The following is an 18,393-nucleotide window of genomic DNA, read 5'->3' on the forward strand; positions in this document are numbered from 1 at the left end:
GGCCTCAGGCCATGCGGGGATGACCCGGTCCAGGCACGGAATCCCGCCCGCGGTGCTTCCCGCCGCCGACTGCTCGCGGTGACCACGCCCCCTGCGTGGCCACGCCCCTCCAGGCCACGCCCCCGGGCGGAGCCTGCTCCCGGAGCCGCAGCGGGAGGACAGACTGCCGGACCCGGCGCGGGAGGCGGCGGTGGCGGCCAGGCGGGACCCCCGGAGGTACAGCGGGCGCCGGGGCTGGGGGTACACCGGCCGGGCCAGACAGGGGACGAGGGGGCCGGGCTGTGGGCGTGGGTGGCGGGAGGGAGGGGGTTCCTTGCCGCCCGCGCGCGCCTCCCTGCCTCCCTCGGGCTGCAGCTCCGTCCCGAGTCCGCATGTCCAATCCCCGGCTCGGGCTGGCGGCTCCCCCACTCCCTTCCCTGCGTGACAGCCCGGCCCGGCTGGGGAGCTGACTGCATTCACCGGCTCCCGGCTTTTCTTGGTGTGCTGGCAATTGCTTCTGCTGCCGAGTGCGTGGGGGGCTCCCCCTATTCTTAGGGGTCCCCTTCTCCCCGGGAGACCTCCTCCTTAGCCTTTACACACATTGGTCCCCTCCTGTCCTACACTCCTAGCCTGGAAGGAAACATCTGTCGCGCCCTCTGGCAGTAGAAATAGGGTCATGACCTCCAGATGTGCTGGGAAGCTTCCAGCGCCTTCTCCTGGGGCAGCCAGGCCTTCCGGATCTGTGGGGGCGGGGCAGCCCCCTTCCCCCCCAGTGACACAGGCTGCAAGGAATGTCCTGGCCTCAATGGACCCTGTGTGAAGCCGTGGGATGGGGGGCAGAGCCCAAGAACACCCCTCAAGACAGGGCCAAGAGCTGGGCACCAGGCCACAGCAAGAGGCAGCCCAAGGGCTGGGCTGCACACATTCAGAGCTCACTCACACGTGTACAGAGCTCAGCCCACAGGGTCAAGGCCTGAGCAGACACCCTCCTTGAGCTTTTCCTCACCCTCACCGCCACACAATAGCCCAGTGCCAAGCCTGCATGCGTCCAGAGCTTGGCACTCGGGGCTGGGGACTGAGCTCTGCACACAGGTGACCCGCTTCAGCCTTCTTGGGAAGAAGCAGGAAGAGTTAACCCCTTGTTTAGAGATGAGGAAACAGAGGCTGTAGGTCAGCATCAGAGCTGGTCCTCAGAGAATCCAAGGTAGCAGGCCCCCTGAGCTTTGGAGGCTTACCCTTATTTGGTTCTGGAGGCCCCGCTGAGGGGTGCACCTAGCTCCTCCCCTCACTCAGTTCTGGCCCGGCCCCTGGAGATGTCACTGGGTAATATATGAAGACTCACCAGTCCGTGTCTGCACCCACACTGAGGGCCCCCCCAGCCCCCGCCCTAGCTGCCCACCCGTCTGTGGTTCACCCGTGGTTCACTGTCATGTTCTCACACTACCTTTACACCTGACTCTAGTCCCGTCCCCATCCCCCCCCCCCATTTCCGTGCTTAGCAGGCCCCAGGGGCCTTGAATGTCTCACTCTTACATCCTGTGAGGCCACGAACCTGGGCCCAACCCCCACCTGGCCTACACCTACGCACACTGGGACAGGACGAGGCTCAAATTCTAGCTCTAACACGGAATTGCTTCCTTATCTGGCCCTCAACTTGGCCTCCTGTGGCACAGGGTGCCGACCAGGCAGGCAGAGATCCTCACGGACCCCAGTTCTAGCCAAGGGTCCCAGTCAGCTTTCTCCTGGTCCTTGCCCCTAGCACAGGCAGTCACCTGGGAGAGGGGAAGTGCAGGCCTGTGCTCCGGCCAGGGTGCCCCGCGGACCATGATCGAGCTGGTGTGACCCAGCACCTTCCTCAGGATGTGGAAGCCAGGCAGGGGGCTGGGCCCAGAGTTGGGGCCATTTCCTGTGTTGAAGGAAGTCCTCTTGCTGTTCCTGCTTCCCTGCAGCCATCCCCGGGAGCTAGTCGCCTTGAAGCGTTGAGGCTGCGTGGAGGAGCCAGGGTGCGGAGAGCAGGCCTTGGGTGCTCAGCTCCTCGGGGACCCTGAAGGAAGTGGGAGGTGCGGGGAGGAAGGTCTCCAGGGACAGGACGTCCTCCCTTTGTCAAGAGGGCAGGACCCAGACACCAGTGGCCCCATGGGTTTCCCGTCCCATCCAGAAGGAGTTATCTGCCCAGTTGGGCTTCAGTGAGCACCCTTGCTGAGCCCAGGCCACCGCCAAGGTGTGTGGACAGGAACTGGGCAGCCGAAGTGCTGCCCAGGCTCTAGGGTCCTCAAGGCCAAAGCCCCACAGCCCAGCGTCAGTTCCTGCCCCTCACTGCTAAGCCCGGGAGGGGGCTGGAAACCTCGGCTCTAGGCAGACAAGGAAGTGGCCAGGAAAGCGGAAGCAGCTTTGATGGTCTCCGAGGGGGCCGGAAGCCAGGCGGGGTGGTGGAGGACCAGGCTGGGGGCCTGTGTTCCTGTTTTCTCCCCAGGCCCATCTGAGTAGCCCCCTCTTCCTTCAGGGCAGGATCTGCTGCCGCAACCTCAGCCTGCCGGCTGGGCGCCACACACCTGTGCCTGCCAATGCGTCCCGGCCCTCGGAGAGCCAGGCCCGCAGATCACGTCCATGTGGGCTGGCGGGGTGGGGAGCCCTCGGAGGGGCATGGCCCCTGCACCCACTGATGACCTCTTTGCCCGTAAGCTACGCCAACCAGCCCGACCCCCACTGACACCACACACCTTTGAACCAAGGCCAACCCGGGGCCCACTCCTGCGAACTGGCAGCGATGCTGGCGAGGCCCGGCCTCCCACGCCAGCCAGCCCCCGGGCCCGGGCCCACAGCCACGAAGAGGCCAGCCGTCCTGCCGCCACGCCCACCCGGCTCTTCACCGACCCCCTGGCCCTGCTGGGACTGCCAGCCGAGAAACCGGAGCCCACCTTCCCGCCCGTGCTGGAGCCCCGATGGTTTGCTCATTATGATGTCCAGAGTTTGCTCTTCGATTGGGCTCCGCGGCCACAGGGGACAGGGAGCCACTCGGAGCTCAGCTCGGGGACTCCGGCCTCAGCCGAGAACCAAGCTGCCAGCTCGGAACTGCTACTTGGGGCACCTGGCTTCGTGAGTGAGCTTGGGGGTGAGGGTGAGCTAGGCCTGGGAGGTCTGGTTCCCCCGCCCGTGCCCCCTGCACTGCCCAATGCTTCCGTGTCCATCCTGGAGGAGCCACAGAACCGAACCGCAGCCTACAGCCTGGAGCACGCCGACCTGGGCGCTGGATATTACCGCAAGTACTTCTTCGGCAAAGGTAAGGCGTGGCCGGCCGGCCAGGGGAGAGGCAGGAGGGGCTGAGGACCCCTTGCCTGTGGTGCACACAGTAGGGCTTGTGTGGGCCGCCCATTTCCCATAGAGCGGCCCTAAGAACCAACGGGAAGTGAGCGCGGGAGCTGCAGGCCCACCTCCAACCACCTGCGTCAGGTGGAGGCCTAGTTCCCATACCCTGGTCCTGCCTGCCTGTCCCTCCCACCGGGCGGCCTCGTCCTCACAGCCCTCCTGGCTGGCAGGATACTTCCTACCTACATTTCCGTGCCCTAATGCCGCCTTGCATTTAGAAGCCTTCTGGCCATTGCTGTGAAAAAGGCCTTCCCTCCCCACCCACCCCCAGCTTTGGGGGAGGCGTGGCAGGGGCGGGATTGGTCCTCCCAGGCAAGACGTGGGCGTGGCGGGGGCGGTGCCTAGGCAGTGGACACCTGTGGTGGGACATGGGCGTGACGGGGGGGGGGGGGGGGCCTAGGCAGTGTCTACGCGTGGTGGGATTGGTCCTCCCAGGCAGGACGTGGGCGTGGCGGGGGAGGGGCCTAGGCAGTGGATACCCGTGTGGGATTGGTCCTCCCAGGCAGGACGTGGGCGTGGCGGGGGCAGAGCCTAGGCAGTGGACATGCGTGGTGGGACATGGGCGTGACGGGGGGGGGCCTAGGCAGTGTCTACGCGTGGTGGGATTGGTCCTCCCAGGCAGGACGTGGGCGTGACGGGGGGGGGGGGCCTAGGCAGTGTCTACTCGTGGTGGGATTGGTCATCCCAGGCAGGACGTGGGCGTGGCGTGTCGGGGGCGGGGGCCTAGGCAGTGAACACGCTTGGTGGGATTGGTCCTCCCAGGCAGGACGTGGGCGTGGCGGGGGCGGGGCCTAGGCAGTGGATACACGTGTGGGATTGGCCCTCCCAGGCAGGACGTGGGCGTGGCGTGGTGGGGGCGTGGCCTAGGCAGTGAACACGCTTGGTGGGATTGGTCCTCCCAGGCAGGGCTTCATGGTGGACGCTGTCAAGCCAAGCCCGTGGCAGGGCTTTAGGGCGGGAGGGGGGGGGACAAGCACCCATTCCCGCCCCTCCCTCCAGAGCACCAGAACTTCTTCGGCGTGGACGAGGTGCTGGGCCCCGTGGCCGTGAGCCTGCGGCGGGAGGAGAAGGAGGGCGGCGGGGGCACCGCGCACAGCTACCGCATCATCGTGCGGACCACGCAGGTGAGCAGGGAGCCCGGGGCCGGCCGCGGTCGCCCCCTCCACCCTCTGCGCGGGTCCTGAGCGCTCTCACACCCGCTTCTCAGCTCCGGACCCTCCGAGGCACCATCTCCGAGGACGCACTGCCACCCGGGCCCCCAAAGGGCCTATCTCCAAGGAAGCTTCTGGAACACGTGGCTCCAAGGCTGAGCCCCACCTGCCTGCGCCTCGGCTCGGCTTCCCCCAAGGTGCCACGCACGCTGCTGACACTGGATGAACAAGTGGTGAGTGGCGGAAGGGCGGGTCCAGCCTTGGAGGTGGGCCCCATCCCAGCCCAGCCTGCCTCGCCGGCACTGGAGAGCCGTGACCTTGGCCATGAACTGCGCACCGACCCAGAGCTGGCTCGTCTCCAGTGTTCCAGAGAGAAAAATCAGAGGTCATCTGGAGCCTGGCTTGTCAAAAGAGTAGGGTCTGCACCAACACAGCCTCGACATTAGCTTGAGTTTTTGTTAGAAATGCAGATTCTTGCCTGCTCCCAGTGCAAGTCATGTAAGCAGGCTGATGATCTGGAGGCTTGCAGTTCAAAGTCAGCCTGGGCAGAGACGTTTGCTAGACTCCATCTCAAAAATAACCAGCAAAAAGCAAGGCTGAAGCCAGGGCAAAAAAGTCCATGAGACTCTTATCTCCAAATAACCAACTAGAAGCTGGAAATGAAGGTGTATATCAAGTGGTAAAACACCCAGCTTTGAGCCCCCCTCCCCCCCCAAAAAAGCAATTGAACAGTGTCCTTAGGTCAAGCCTTAGTATTACACACAAATACACACACACACACGAAAGAGAGAGAGGCTGGGAACGTGGCTTAGTGGTAGAGTGCTTGCCTAGCATGCATAAAACCCTAGATTCGATTCCTCAGTACTATATAAAGAGAAAAAGCTGGAAATGGGGCTGGGGATATGGCCTAGTGGCAAGAGTGCTTGTCTCGTATACATGAGGCCCTGGGTTCAATTCCCCAGCACCACATATACAGAAAATGGCCAGAAGTGGCGCTGTGGCTCAGGTGGCAGAGTGCTAGCCTTGAGCAAAAAAGAAGCCAGGGACAATGCTCAGGCCCTGAGTCCAAGCCCCAGGACTGGCAAAAAAAAAAAGCTGGAAATGGCGCTGTGGCTCAAGTGGTAGAGTGTTAGCCTTGAGCACAGAGAGGTTCAGCCTAGGTAGGCCCTGAGTTCAAGCCCAAGGACCAGCAAAAAAAAATAATTTTTTAAATAAAAATTAAAAAAAGAGGGGGCTGGGAAGGTGGTTTAGCGGTAGAGCGCTTGCCTATCATGCATGAAGCCCTGGGTTTAATTCCTCAGCACCACATATATAGAAAAAGCCAGAAGTGGTGCTGTTGCTTAAGAGGTGCTAGCCTTGAGCAAAAAGAAGGGACAGTGCTCAGGCCCTGAGTTCAAGCCCCAGGACTGGCAAAAAAAAAAAAAAGAGGAAGAGAGGGAGGGAGGAAGAAAGGAAAGGAAGGAAGGGTGGAAGGGAAGGAAGGAGGGAGATTGTGGGGTATCAGTACGAGCCTACTGGTTTAGACTGCAGTTTGAAGACCATAGCATTATAGAAGCCCTGGTCTGACGGACCCCACTGCCCTTACAGTTACTTCATCATTCTTGGCCAATTTGCCTTGCAGCCCTGCTTGGTCTTCTCTCAAGATGAGATGTTTGTTCCTTCCTGGAGTTGCCTGTTCTGCTTTGGGAGAGTTGGGCCAATTGGAACTGGTTCCTAACCCTGAGTTGGAAGCTACCCACTGTCCCTGACGCTCTTCCTTTGTGTTCGTCAGTCCATTAGCCACTCAGCATACACATTTCATGCCTTTTTTGGGGGGGTGGGGGGGGAAAGGTTAGTTGTGGGGCTTGAACTCTGTCCCTAAGCCCTTCAGCTCAAAGGCCAGTGCTCTACCGCTTGAGCCACACAGCATCACTTCCGGTTTCCTGGTGGTTAATGGGAGATGAATCTCACGGACTTTCCTGCCCTAGGCTGGCTTTGAACTCCGATCCTCAGATGTCAGCTTCCTGAGTAGCTAGGATTACAGGCATGAGCCACCAGGGCCCCGCAGGATAGTTTTCTTAAAGTAGCTCACAGCTAGGTGAGGGAGAGAGACTCACAGGACACTGTTGAAGTTCAGGAGCAGGATTCCATGAAGGTGGAGTGTGAGGGGTCTGTGGAGCACAAGGGTGATACTGATTGTGTGTGTGTGTGTGTGTGTGTATGTGCGTGTTGTACTGAAACTTGAACTCTGGGCCTCAAGATTTTTTGGGTTTTTTTTTCTGTTCAAAGCTGGTGCTCTACCACTTGAGTCATACCTCCACTTCAGTGTTTCGTTGGTTAACTGGGGATAAGAGTCTCAGGTTTGTCTTCCTGGGCTGGCTCCCCACCGTGATCCTCCGATCTCAGCCTGCTGAGTAGCTGGGATCACAGGCGGGAGCCGCTGGGGCCTGGCCCCAGCAGTCCTTTCCTGACCAAGGTTTCTCACCACAGAGGAAATGCAGAAGCACAAGCTGGCCAGCGGGAGCTGGTATTTTCTGGGCAGGCAGGTTGAGCGAGGCTTTCTGGGCTGAGGGAACAGACAAGGTGTGACGGCTTAGAGGCTGAATGCCCGCCACGTGCGGTTCATGGTGGGTGGGGGGCTTGTGGGAAGGACTTGGGACAGGCTTTCCTGTGATGCCACGGGCACTGGGGAGGGGAGACACGAAGGGATTCCCAACAGATCCGAGAGGCACAGTGGCCCTCTGGCTGCAGCATGGTGACTAGGCTGGAGGGCCAAGGGGAAGGTCATAGTCCAGGGGTCGGGTGCCCTGTCATTGTCTGAGAGGTGGGGAAGCTTGAGAGTCCCCAGACTGTTGGCCTGTGGGAGGGGGGAAGATGACCATGTGGAGATTGATTGGAAGTTAGCACATTTCTTTCCTTCCTTCCTTCCTGGGCTGGGGATATGGCCTAGTGGCTAGAGTGCTTGCCTCCCTCCCTCCCTCCCTCCCTCCCTCCCTCCCTCCCTCCCTCCCTCCCTTTCTTCCTGCACTGGTACTGGGGCTTGAACTCAGGCCCTCATGGTCTTGCCTGGCTTTTCTGCTTTAAGCTGGCACTCTACCACTTGAGCTGTATTTTCTTTTTCGACCTATACTTTCACTTCTGACTTTTGGCTGATTAATTGGAGATGAGTCTCATGGATGTGTCTGCTTGGGTTGGCTTTGAACTGTGGCCCTGAGATCTCAGCCTCTTGTGTAAGCTAGGATTACGGTTATGCCCAGAGTCTTTTCTGCTCATCACCTCCTTCTGTGTCGTCACTGGAGAACCGGCCCCCTCATTTCTCATGGCATGGTGGGAGGATGCTGGAAGGAGACCGAGGCCTTTGCCTTCTCCCTCCCCCCCCCCCACCCCTTCTCCCCCAGTTGAGCTTCCAGCGCAAAGTGGGCATCCTGTACTGCCGGGCGGGCCAGAGCTCCGAGGAGGAAATGTACAACAACCAGGAGGCAGGCGCGGCCTTCATGCAGTTCCTCACCTTGCTGGGCGAAGTGGTGCGACTCAAGGGCTTTGAGAGTTACCGTGCCCAGCTGGACACCAAAAGTAAGGCTCAGGGGGCCGCGGGGGGCGGGGCAGATCCGTGCAGAGTGGCCAACTTCCTTGCCACTCTTACACTGGGCAGGGGCTGGGGCAGAAGGCTGCAGACTTACTTGAGTAGGCTGAGTATGCGAGTCCTGGTACAAAGGCCAGTTGTGGGCTGGGACTACCCTCCAATGCCTTAGCTGGGCCCAGGTGGCTTGGGAGTACCACCCACTCCATCCCTCCCATCCCAGAAGCCCCGGCTCCAGAGGAGCGCCTCTGTCTTCCTGATGGAAGGGATTCAGGGTCCCTGGGAGTTGTTTCTAGAGACACCCACTCTCCCAGTATTCCCAAAGGGCCCAGTCCAACATCTGTCCTGTCCTGTCCTGGGACACGGTCCCCTGCCTCCCTCTGAGGCAATTCTCACTTCTGTCTTCATTCTAGCTTCCCACCCCTGTCCTGATCCCCCTTCACCCTGTGGGCGGGGATGGCAGGCCCAAGCCACCCACACCTCCCCTTGATCTCCCTCTGTATCCCCAACTTCCGGTCCAAAGCGGATTCCACCGGCACGCACTCCCTCTACACCACCTACCAGGACCATGAGATCATGTTCCACGTGTCAACCATGCTGCCTTACACCCCTAATAACCAGCAGCAGGTGTGAGGGGACTGGGTGAGGGTGGGGGTGGGGTGGGGAAGGGAAGGAGGGCTTTTGGGGAGCCGTGGAGGGTGCTGCATGTGTGTGGGGGTCAATATATGGGTGGTGGCCTGGGTTCTGCAGACCGTTGGCAATCTTTCTCAGTGGGGGCATCTTCCAGATGTGTGTGCACACAGCATCTTAGGCCTTCAGGCCGTTGGGGGGTGGGTGGGGAGCCCCGGGAGCCCAAGCTTTGCCTCGCTCGAGGGAGGGGCTTGGGGACATGCAGCTCCTCCCCCACCTCCCCCACCGTCTACCACAGCTCCTGAGGAAGCGCCACATCGGCAACGACATCGTGACCATCGTGTTCCAGGAGCCCGGCAGCAAGCCCTTCTGCCCGTCCACGATCCGTTCTCACTTCCAGCATGTGTTCTTAGTGGTGCGCGCGCACGCGCCCTGCACCCCGCACACCTCCTACAGGTGGGTGCCCGGTGGCCGCCCATCCCCCCCCCCCCCCCGCATCGATGGCTGGATTCCCGGGCGTCCCTCACCACGGCCTCCTTCCACGCAGGGTGGCCGTGAGCCGCACGCAGGACACGCCGGCCTTTGGGCCCGCTTTGCCCCCGGGCGGCGGCCCCTTCGCAGCCAACGCGGACTTCCGGGCCTTCCTGCTGGCCAAGGCGCTCAACGGCGAGCAGGCGGCCGGCCACGCCCGTCAGTTCCACGCCATGGCCACGCGCACGCGCCAGCAGTACTTGCAGGACCTGGCGGCCAACGAGGTGACCACCACGTCGCTGGACTCCGCGTGCCGCTTTGGGCTGCCCTCCCTGGGCGGCCGGCGCCGCGCCTGCCCCCGGAGCCCGGGCGCGGAGCTGCAGGCGGCGGGCGCGCTGGCCTGGGGCGCGCGCGCCGCGCTCGGGGCGCGGCTGGCGGCGGGCGGGGAGGCGGGCAGCCCCGGCGGCGCCGAGGTGCCCTGCCTGCTGGGCATCTCCGCCGAGGCGCTGGTGCTGGTGGCGCCCCGCGACGGCCGTGTGGTCTTCAACTGCGCCTGCCGCGACGTGCTGGCCTGGACCTTCTCGGAGCAGCAGCTGGACCTGTACCACGGCCGCGGGGAGGCCATCACGCTGCGGCTCGACGGGCCTCCGGGGCAGGCGGTCGGCGAGGTCGTAGCCCGCCTGCAGGTGAGCCTGAGAGGGAGACTGAGGCCGGCCTGGGAACGCGCGCGCGCACCGGGTGCCCGGGCCAGGGACTCGCGCGCCGGGGGCGGGGCCTGCCGGGGGCCGGGCCGAGCGGACGGGGCGGGGCCTGACGGGGGCGGGGTCTGTCGTGGAGCCCCGCCTCCTGCAGTGGGGCTGGGCCAGGCCGAGGGGACGGGGCGGGACCTGTCATGGGGCCCCGCCTCCTGCCGTGGGGCCGAGCGGGAGGGGCGGGGCCTGTCGTGGAGCCCCGCCTCCTGCGGTGGGGCTGGGCCAGGCCGAGCAGACGGGGCGGGGCCTGACGGGGGCGGGGCCTGTCATGGAGCCCCGCCTCCTGCGGTGGGGCGGGGGCAGGCCGAGCGGACGGGGCGGGGCCTGTCGTGGAGCCCCGCCTCCTGCGGTGGGGCTGGGCCAGGCCGAGAGGATGGGGCGGGGCCTGACGGGGGCGGGGCCTGTCGTGGAGCCCCGCCTCCTGCGGTGGGGCTGGGCGACCGGACCCAGGGCGGAGCCAGGCTGGGAACTGGGCAGAACTGCGCCCGCCTTGGGCAGAGCGACCTCTGATCGCAGAGCCTCAAGGACTAGGCTGTGGGCGGACTAGAGCTAGAGCGCCCCTCGCCGGGTGCCGGAAGCTTTGTGCCCCCTCCCCCCGTCCCCCGCACGGAGCCCAGGGGTGCTGGTGCCCCGGGGCCGCACCTTCCTCCGGGAAGCCCACGCCGCGTCCTGCCCCGTCCCTTAGCTGGTGAGCCGCGGCTGCGAGACCCGCGAGCTGGCCCTGCCCCGCGATGGCCAAGGCCGCCTGGGCTTCGAGGTGGACCCCGAGGGCTTCGTCACGCACGTGGAGCGCTTCACGTTCGCCGAGACCACCGGGCTCCGACCCGGAGCCCGCCTGCTGCGGGTGTGCGGCCAGACGCTGCCCAGCCTGGGTCCTGAGGCTGCTGCCCAGCTGCTGCGCTCTGCGCCCAAGGTCTGCGTCACCGTCCTGCCCCCCGACGAGAGCGGCCGGCCCCGCAGGTCAGGGCTGGGGACGCGGGAGGTGGGAGTGCCCAGCAGCTGGCCGGGTCAAAGCATCAAATGGATCAGCCAAGCACCCTCGGAGGCTTAGGTCTGAGGATCCCAGGCGGCCAGGGCAGAAAAGCCCGTTGTGAAACTTACTTCCAGTTAACCAGCAAAAAGGCAAAATGTGTTGGCTCAGGCCTGTAATCCTAGCTGGAGGCTGAGACCTGAGGATCAGAGTTCAAAGCCAGCCTAGACAGGAAAGTCTGTGAGACTCTTATCTCCAGTTAACCACTAGAAAACCAAGCCCCTCCCTTAAGCAGGGGCTGTGGTTCAAGTGGTAAGAGCACTAGCTTTATGCAGAAACGCTCAGGGTCAGCACCCAGGCCATGAGTTCCAGCCCCATGACCAACCAAAAAAAAGCCAAAAGTGGAGGTATGTCTCAAGTGATAGAACACCAGACTTGAGCAAAAAGCTAAGCAGGAGCAAGAAGTCTGGAGTTTAAGACCCAGTACAAACCACCACCACCATCAAACAGCTTAGTTCCTAGGATTATTTAAAACTGACTCAGGCAGTTTTTGGATGCTCAACTGTTTGCGTGTGATGGTGTTGTTTAAACTCTCAGCCCGGGGCTGGCGGCTCACACTGGTTATCCTAGCTGAGGAGGTTGAGAATGGGAGAATGGCACTTGGAGACCAGCCTGAGCAGGGAAGTTTATAACATGTCTTTTTTTTTTTTTTTTTTTTTTGCCAGTCCTGGGCCTTGAACTCAGGGCCTGAGCACAGTACCGTCCCTGGCTTCTTTTTGCTCAAGGCTAACACTCTAGCACTTGAGCCACAGCACCACTTCTGGCCATTTTCTATATATGTGGTGCTGGGGAATCGAACTCAGGGCTTCATGTATACAAGGCGAACACTCTACCACTAGGTCATATTCCCAGCCCACGACCTGCCTTCTTAACATATATAGCTGGGTGTTCTCACATGTCCTAAACCATGAAGGAGGCCAAGACTGGGAGGATTCTAGCCCAGGCCAGGCCCAGCAGAAAAGTTGATGAGTCTCATTAGGGGAAGATGAGGTTGCGCACACGTGTAATCCCAGCAACAACAGAGCACCAAAAACAGGCTGATCACTGTCTAGGAATATGCTTCAAAAATACCCAGCAAAAAATGGGGCTGGAGGTCTGGCTCAACGGAGCACCTGACTAGCAAGCTTGAGGTCCTGAGTTTAAACCTCAGTATCAATAAATAAACTCACAGCATGCTCAGAGCAGAACTGGCATTCCCACTTCACAGACCGAAACTGGCACTCAGAATGATTTGCCCCGGGACACATGGGCCAGCTCTGGGAGTTGAAGCCAGGTCTGGAAAATGGCTAGTAGCCAGGCACACGTTTTTCATGGGAGTCAAGGAGTTTGGGGAGCTCACCTCCTGGAAATGAGCTTCTGGCAGCAACTTGGGTAGGGCTGGTGATCTAGGACCCTAGGGTTCTGGGGAGTCCTGCCTGACGCTGTCTCCCCACCCCACCCCCACCCCCAGGAGCTTTTCAGAGCTGTACAAGCTGTCTCTGCAGGAGCCCAACCGGCGGGGGGCCTCCGAGCCCGTGCAGGATGAGACCCCAAAGGTGGTCCTGCTACCCACCGCAAAGCAGCTGCTGCACCTGCGCCTGCAGGATGGCAGCTGCCCTTCCGGGCCTGGGGAGCTGGCCGAGGAGAGGACTGAGTTCTTGCACTGCCAGAACTCATCGTCGCCAAGAAGGTGCGCTCTCACCACTGCCCGGGGTGGGGGGGGGAGGCCGGGGGACACACGGTCCTGGGAAAACAGCGTCCTGAGCCCTCCCCCCCATCCCCGCTCCCCCAGCTCTCTGTCAGATGAGGCTCCAGTCCTGCCCAACACTACCCCGGACCTCCTCCTTGCTGCCACAGCCAAAGCGCCCGCCCCCAGCGCCGGCAGGAGCACGCCCCCCTCCCAGGTGAGCAGAGCCCCCAGCGCCCGCAGGGACCCCCCCAGGTGAGCACCCCCCTCCCAGGTGAGCAGAGCCCCCAGCGCCCGCAGGGACCCCCCCAGGTGAGCACCCCCCTCCCAGGTGAGCAGAGCCCCCAGCGCCCGCAGGGACACCCCCCCCCCAAGGTGAGCAGAGCCCCCGGGCTCCGGAGGCCGGCAGCAGGGGTGACTGTGGACGGCGTGACGCGGCATTCGCCACCCCTGGCCCCCAGGATCAGCCCGGCAGCCCCCGAGGCCGCGAGGACGGGGACCGGGGCCGCGCCGCCCCGGAGCTGAGGGCCTCCTTCCTGCCGCGGACCCTGTCCCTGCGCAACTCCATCAGCAGGAGTGAGTCTGGGAGCCTGGGCTCGGGAGAGGCGCGGCGGGGCGGCGGCCGGGGTCCCCCGCTGAGCCCTTGCTGCGCCCCCGCTGAGCCCCCGCTGAGCCCTTGCTGCGCCCCCGCTGAGCCCCCGCCGAGCCCCGCGTGCCCCCGCTGAGCCCTTGCTGAACCCCCGCGCGTCCCCGCCGAGCCCCGCGCGCCCCCGCCGAGCCCCTGCTGCGCCCCCCGCGCGCCCCCGCTGAGCCCCTGCCGCCCCCCCGCGCGTCCCCGCCGAGCCCCCGCGCGCCCCCGCCGAGCCCCCGCTGAGCCCCCGCCGAGCCCCGCGCGCCCCCGCTGAGCCCCTGCTGCGCCCCCGCTGAGCCCCGCGCGCCCCCGCTGAGCCCCGCGCGCCCCCGCTGAGCCCCGCGCGCCCCTGCCGCGCCCCCGCTGAGCCCCCGCCGAGCCCCGCGCGCCCCCGCTGAGCCCCGCGCGCCCCCGCTGAGCCCCGCGCGCCCCCGCTGAGCCCCGCGCGCCCCCGCTGAGCCCCGCGCGCCCCCGCCGAGCCCCTGCCGCGCCCCCGCTGAGCCCTTGCTGAGCCCCGCGCGCCCCCGCCGAGCCCCGCGCGCCCCCGCTGAGCCCCCGCCGAGCCCCGCGCGCCCCCGCTGAGCCCCTGCTGCGCCCCCGCTGAGCCCCGCGCGCCCCCGCTGAGCCCCGCACGCCCCCGCCGAGCCCTTGCTGAGCCCTGCGCGCCCCCGCCGAGCCCCGCGCGCCCCCGCCGAGCCGTCTGTCCCCCGGCAGTCATGTCCGAGGCCGGCAGCGAGACCCTGGAGGACGAGTGGCAGTCCATCTCGGAGATCGCCTCCACCTGCAACACCATTCTGGAGTCGCTGTCCCGCGAGGGTGAGGCCGGGGCGCGGGGTCCGGAGCGGGGGTGGGGGGCGGGGGGGCGGGGGGGCGGGGGGGGCGTCCTCCCCTCAGCCCTTCCCACACCGCACCCTGCTCCACAGGACAGCACGAGCCCGACGGCAGGGACCCCCCGGGAACGCCCAAGGCCGACGCTGAGTAAGGCGCCCGCCCTCGTTCCCCCCAGTCCTCCGCACCCCGTACCCCGCACCCCGGCTGGCACCCCCCCACCGCCCCGCCCGCCCCCCCCTGCGCCCCGCGCCTCGCATCCCGGCCCGTGCGGCCACTTCAAACACCCGAGGCCCAGGACCCAGGGACGGGGAGCCCCGCTGAGCCCCGCTGAGCCCCGCGTCCCCCGCAGGCCGGCGCCCGGGAGCCTGTCGGACAAGGTCTCTCACCTGGAGTCGCTGCTCCGCCAGCTGCAGGAGGACCTGCAGAAGGTGAGGCGCGGGGCGGGCGGGAGCCGCCGGGCACCGGGGACGGGCCCCGCTCTAACGCCCGCGGGCCCCCAGGAGAAGGCGGACCGGGCCGCCCTGGAGGAGGAGGTGAGGAGCCTGCGGCACAACAACCAGCGCCTGCTGGCCGAGTCCGAGAGCGCAGCCGCCCGCCTGCTGCTGGCCTCCCAGCGCCTGGGCCCGCCCGCCACCGACCACCGGGCCTGACCGGCCACCACCGGGCCGACCGCCGCCGCCTGCCCGGCCTCCTCAGGACCTCAGGACGCCCCCGCGCGTCCCAGCCCATGTGGGGTGACGTACCCTCATCTGCCCCTGTCTGTAAATATTCTGTGGAGAAAAGGAGACATCAGGGAGTAAAGAAGCCACACTATTTGTGTTTGTTCTTGTGTTTGTGACACTTAGGGGGATTTGCCCATGAGCCACATCTAATTCAAGCCCATTGGAACTCTGTGTGTGTGTGTGTGTGTGTGTGTGTGCGCACGCGTGCGTGCCTGAATTCAGGACCTGGGTGCTCTACCATCTGAGTCACACCTCTGTCTCCAGCTTTCTGCTGGTTACTTGGAGATAAAGAGATTTGGATTGAAGACAAACACAAGCCAGGTGCTGGTGGCTCACACCTGTAATCCCAGCTACTTAGGAGGCTGAGATCTGAGAACTGCAATTCAAAGCCAGCCCAGGGCAGCAAAGTCTGGGAAATTAAACTGAACTACAAAAAAAAAAAAAAAAATCAGGAAAGGAGGCTCAAGTGGTAAAGCTCTATCTAGCCTTGAGACAAAGCTTCTGAGGGACAGTGCCCAGATCCTCAGTTCAAGCCCCAGGACTGGCACAAATAAGTCATGGATTTTCTTCAGAAACAGATGGCCATATCTAGGTCTCTCAGCCCTGGAAACAAACCGAGGGGCTTAGGTCAGAGATGGGAAAACAGGGTGGATCTCCAGAGAAGGGAAAGGATGAGGTTAAGGGGGTCAAGGACAGCTTAGCTATGCCTCCTGTTTCTAGGACAGGCTTCAAACCTCAGTCCTCAGATCTCAGCTTCCTGAGTAGCTAGGGATTAAAGAGCCGCTGGCACCCCACCAAGCCTCCATTCTCTACACAGAGAGCCACTGAACCCAGTATTCCTTCTGCCAGCCACCTGACCACAGCTTGCAGGGCCCAGCTCAGGGGGTAGCAGCGTCTCTCTCCCGTGGCTCAGAGGACCCCCTTTTCTGCTCACTGGCTCAGCGACCCCTGTTCACCAGGCGGGGCCTCTCCTGTGAGTGGCATCATCAGGTTCAGACTTGGACTGTATCTAACCCTTTGCTTTGTAATCTGAGTCCCAGCCAAGGTACTGACTTGCCCAGAATCACGTGCCTCATCCAGGCCCTGCTCTAGACTGGCTGAAGCTTATTCTGAGACCTAGGCACCGAACCTGTTAACTTAGGTTCTGGCAGGATGGTATAGGCTCAGTAGCAGAGCTGGTGGGCATGAGAAGCGGTAATAGGAAGGCTGAGTTGGGGGGAGGGTTTGGTGTTTTTGGTTTGTTTTTTCCAGTCCTGGGGCTTGGACTCAGGACCTGAGCACTGCCCCTGGCTTTTTTGCTCAAGGCTAGCGCTCTACCTCTTGAGCCACAGCGCCATTTCCAGATTTTTCTGTTTTTGTGGTGCTGAGGAATGGAACCCAGGGCTTGGTGCATGTTAGGCAAGCGCTCTACCACTAAGCCACATTCCCAGCCCCGAAGGTTGAGTTTTGAAGGTTAAGGAGTTCACCAGGTAGAGACGTCAAAGGTATCCAAGGAGGACTGGACGTGCGCAGAGCCCAGGGTCAAAGAAGCCAGAGCTCAATCAAGAGGCTTGTGATGGGGATAGTAGGGATCCTGTGGTCCTGCTATTCCCAAATGGGGACCACAGTCAAGGGCAGCTGTCAAGGGCAGTGTGGACAGTTCTCGTCACTAGGGGTGAGTGCACAGACCACTGCCCACAGACCTCTGCTTGCTTGATACATTATTTATAGGGAGTGGGGTTCCAGAGGACACTGACAGAACAAGGCACAACCTGGGCTGGAGGATCTGGAGCCCTTGTGACTCCTGAGCTTTGGATGTCACAGTCCCCTGAGTGCAGGGAGGTCAGGAAGGACGGGAGGTAGTAGTGACCTGAAATCCTAGCTACTCAGAAGGCTGAAATTTGAGGAGCATGACTCAAACCCAGCCTAGGCAGGAAAGCCACAAGACCTGTCTCTCCAGTTAACTACCAGAAGGCCAGAAATGGAATGCTAGCCTTGAGCCAAAGAGCCTAGGGACAGTGCCCAGGCACGGGGTTCAAGCCCCAGTATCGGCACAAAATACAAGAAAATCACTGGTCACAATGGGAAGAAGTGGGCAAGTTTGCTTGTATGTCCTAGGGGACTGGATGCAAGTTGTGGGGCAGAAGAGGTGGCATCCACGTTGGGGACTAGGATGAGAAGACGTGGCCTGGGAGGAGGTAGGAAGGGCGGGCTGGCGAGGGCTGAGGCTGTTTGGACCAGGTGGGTTTCTGGTGGAAGTATCCAGAAAGCTAGCCCGCCAGAGATCTGGGCTGGAGACAGGGATTTGAGCCAGATGAGGCATGAGCAGAATGAGGTCACTCCGGGAGTGTGGGAAGGACCACGAGAGGGCTTCCGGGGTCACCAAGGTCACCGCAGGACACTGGGAACGCCAAGAAGGGCCAGGCTCTTGGCCGCTGGGAGGCTGGGCTCAGCACTTGCTCCACCACCCGCCGGGACCCCGCGCTCCAGGTTACAAACCGCCCGCCCCGCTCAGGGACTAGCCCGGCAGCCGCAGGGGCCCCGCCCCGCCCCAAGAGGCCCCGCCCCCGCCCATGCGGAGGCTCCTCCCCCGGAGGCCCCTCCCCTCCGAAAGCCCCGCCCCGCTCAGAAGCACCGCCCAGAGGCCCCGCCCCTGCCCAGGGCCCCGCCCTGCAGCCGCAGGGGCCCCGCCCCGCCAAGAGGCCCCTCCCCTCCCAGATGCCCCGTCCCGCCCTGGCCCGCTCCGGGCAGCCCGGGGTGGAGACTCCCGCCCAGGCTTCCTCCCCGGGACTCATGCCCGGCCCTCCCGCCAGAAAGGTTCTCTGGGCGCCTTCCGGTTCCGTCCTTTTTCCTTCTCCAGGCAGTGTCTGGTTCACAGGGGCCTCGCTAAGTTTTGCAGCAAGTCCCACAGATGTCCCGGGAGCCAATCAACGCTCAGGCCTTAGCCCTGGGGTTTTCCCCAGTGCAGGGCCTGCCCCGCCCCCGCGTTGCCAGTGCGCATGTGCATTGTAAACCCCCCGCCCCTTGCGGTGCCAGTGCGCGCGCGGTAGACCCCTCCCCACGTCCCCTGGGCCTAGGCGCACTGGAGAAGGCTGGCCGGCCCTCCGCAGCCAGTCCGCTTGGGCGCGTGCGCTAGGTGAAGGCCGGGAGTATGTCCTGTGTGCGACTTCAGCGCCGAGGCGCTGGCCGGCCTTGGCCGCGGCCTCCGGGGGCCGTGGATCGGGATTTCACCGCTCCTCCCAGAATTTCGGGTGGGGGAAGGAAGCAGACACCCCCGCACCAACCCTTCCCCGAGCAGAAGCAAACTCCCTTGGTCACCCAAGAAGTGAATTCCAAACTCTGTGCAGCGTTCTGGATCGCCCTCGGGCTGCCCCAAAACAGCTTCCAAAAGCTGGCTGGCTTTTCCGTGAGATCCGCCCTCGGCTGACCTAAGACCTGCAACGATTGGGGCCTCCGTGGAGGCTCCATCCCGAGGCAGCACCGGGAGCCCGGCCTTGGCTGGTAACTGCGGGTGGTTCTCAGGCTCCCTGTGGCCCGCACGGGAACTCAACTCCATCGCCAGTGTCCAGCACGCCACCATCAGCCGAGTGAGCTCAGTGTTTGCCCAAAGACCACAAATCCCTGGC

The 18,393-nt window shown here is 63.4% G+C and overlaps 1 protein-coding gene across 3 annotated transcripts; it reads left to right on the plus strand.

Annotated features, from left to right (window-relative positions):
* The first annotated feature begins 147 nt into the window (after window positions 1-147).
* Window positions 148-14,885, plus strand: Sipa1 (signal-induced proliferation-associated 1). Of its 3 annotated transcripts, none has more exons than XM_048360488.1 (16): window positions 148-216; window positions 2,483-3,259; window positions 4,345-4,469; window positions 4,553-4,729; window positions 7,874-8,048; window positions 8,579-8,682; window positions 8,984-9,141; window positions 9,233-9,842; window positions 10,594-10,868; window positions 12,389-12,607; window positions 12,710-12,821; window positions 13,066-13,180; window positions 13,950-14,051; window positions 14,159-14,213; window positions 14,416-14,494; window positions 14,567-14,885. In XM_048360488.1, the coding sequence occupies exons 2-16, from the start codon at window positions 2,587-2,589 to the stop codon at window positions 14,714-14,716; spliced, it is 3,129 nt and encodes a 1,042-aa protein (XP_048216445.1). In that variant the 5' UTR covers window positions 148-216; window positions 2,483-2,586; the 3' UTR covers window positions 14,717-14,885. The 3 variants fall into 3 exon arrangements, with proteins under 3 accessions (XP_048216445.1, XP_048216446.1, XP_048216444.1); XM_048360489.1 differs by lacking the exon at window positions 148-216 and adding an exon at window positions 1,082-1,183; XM_048360487.1 differs by lacking the exon at window positions 148-216 and adding an exon at window positions 2,214-2,376.
* The last annotated feature ends 3,508 nt before the right edge of the window (window positions 14,886-18,393 follow it).

Source organism: Perognathus longimembris, chromosome 13 (assembly GCF_023159225.1).
Source record: "Perognathus longimembris pacificus isolate PPM17 chromosome 13, ASM2315922v1, whole genome shotgun sequence".
In the NCBI taxonomy this organism is placed as follows: domain Eukaryota; kingdom Metazoa; phylum Chordata; class Mammalia; order Rodentia; family Heteromyidae; genus Perognathus; species Perognathus longimembris.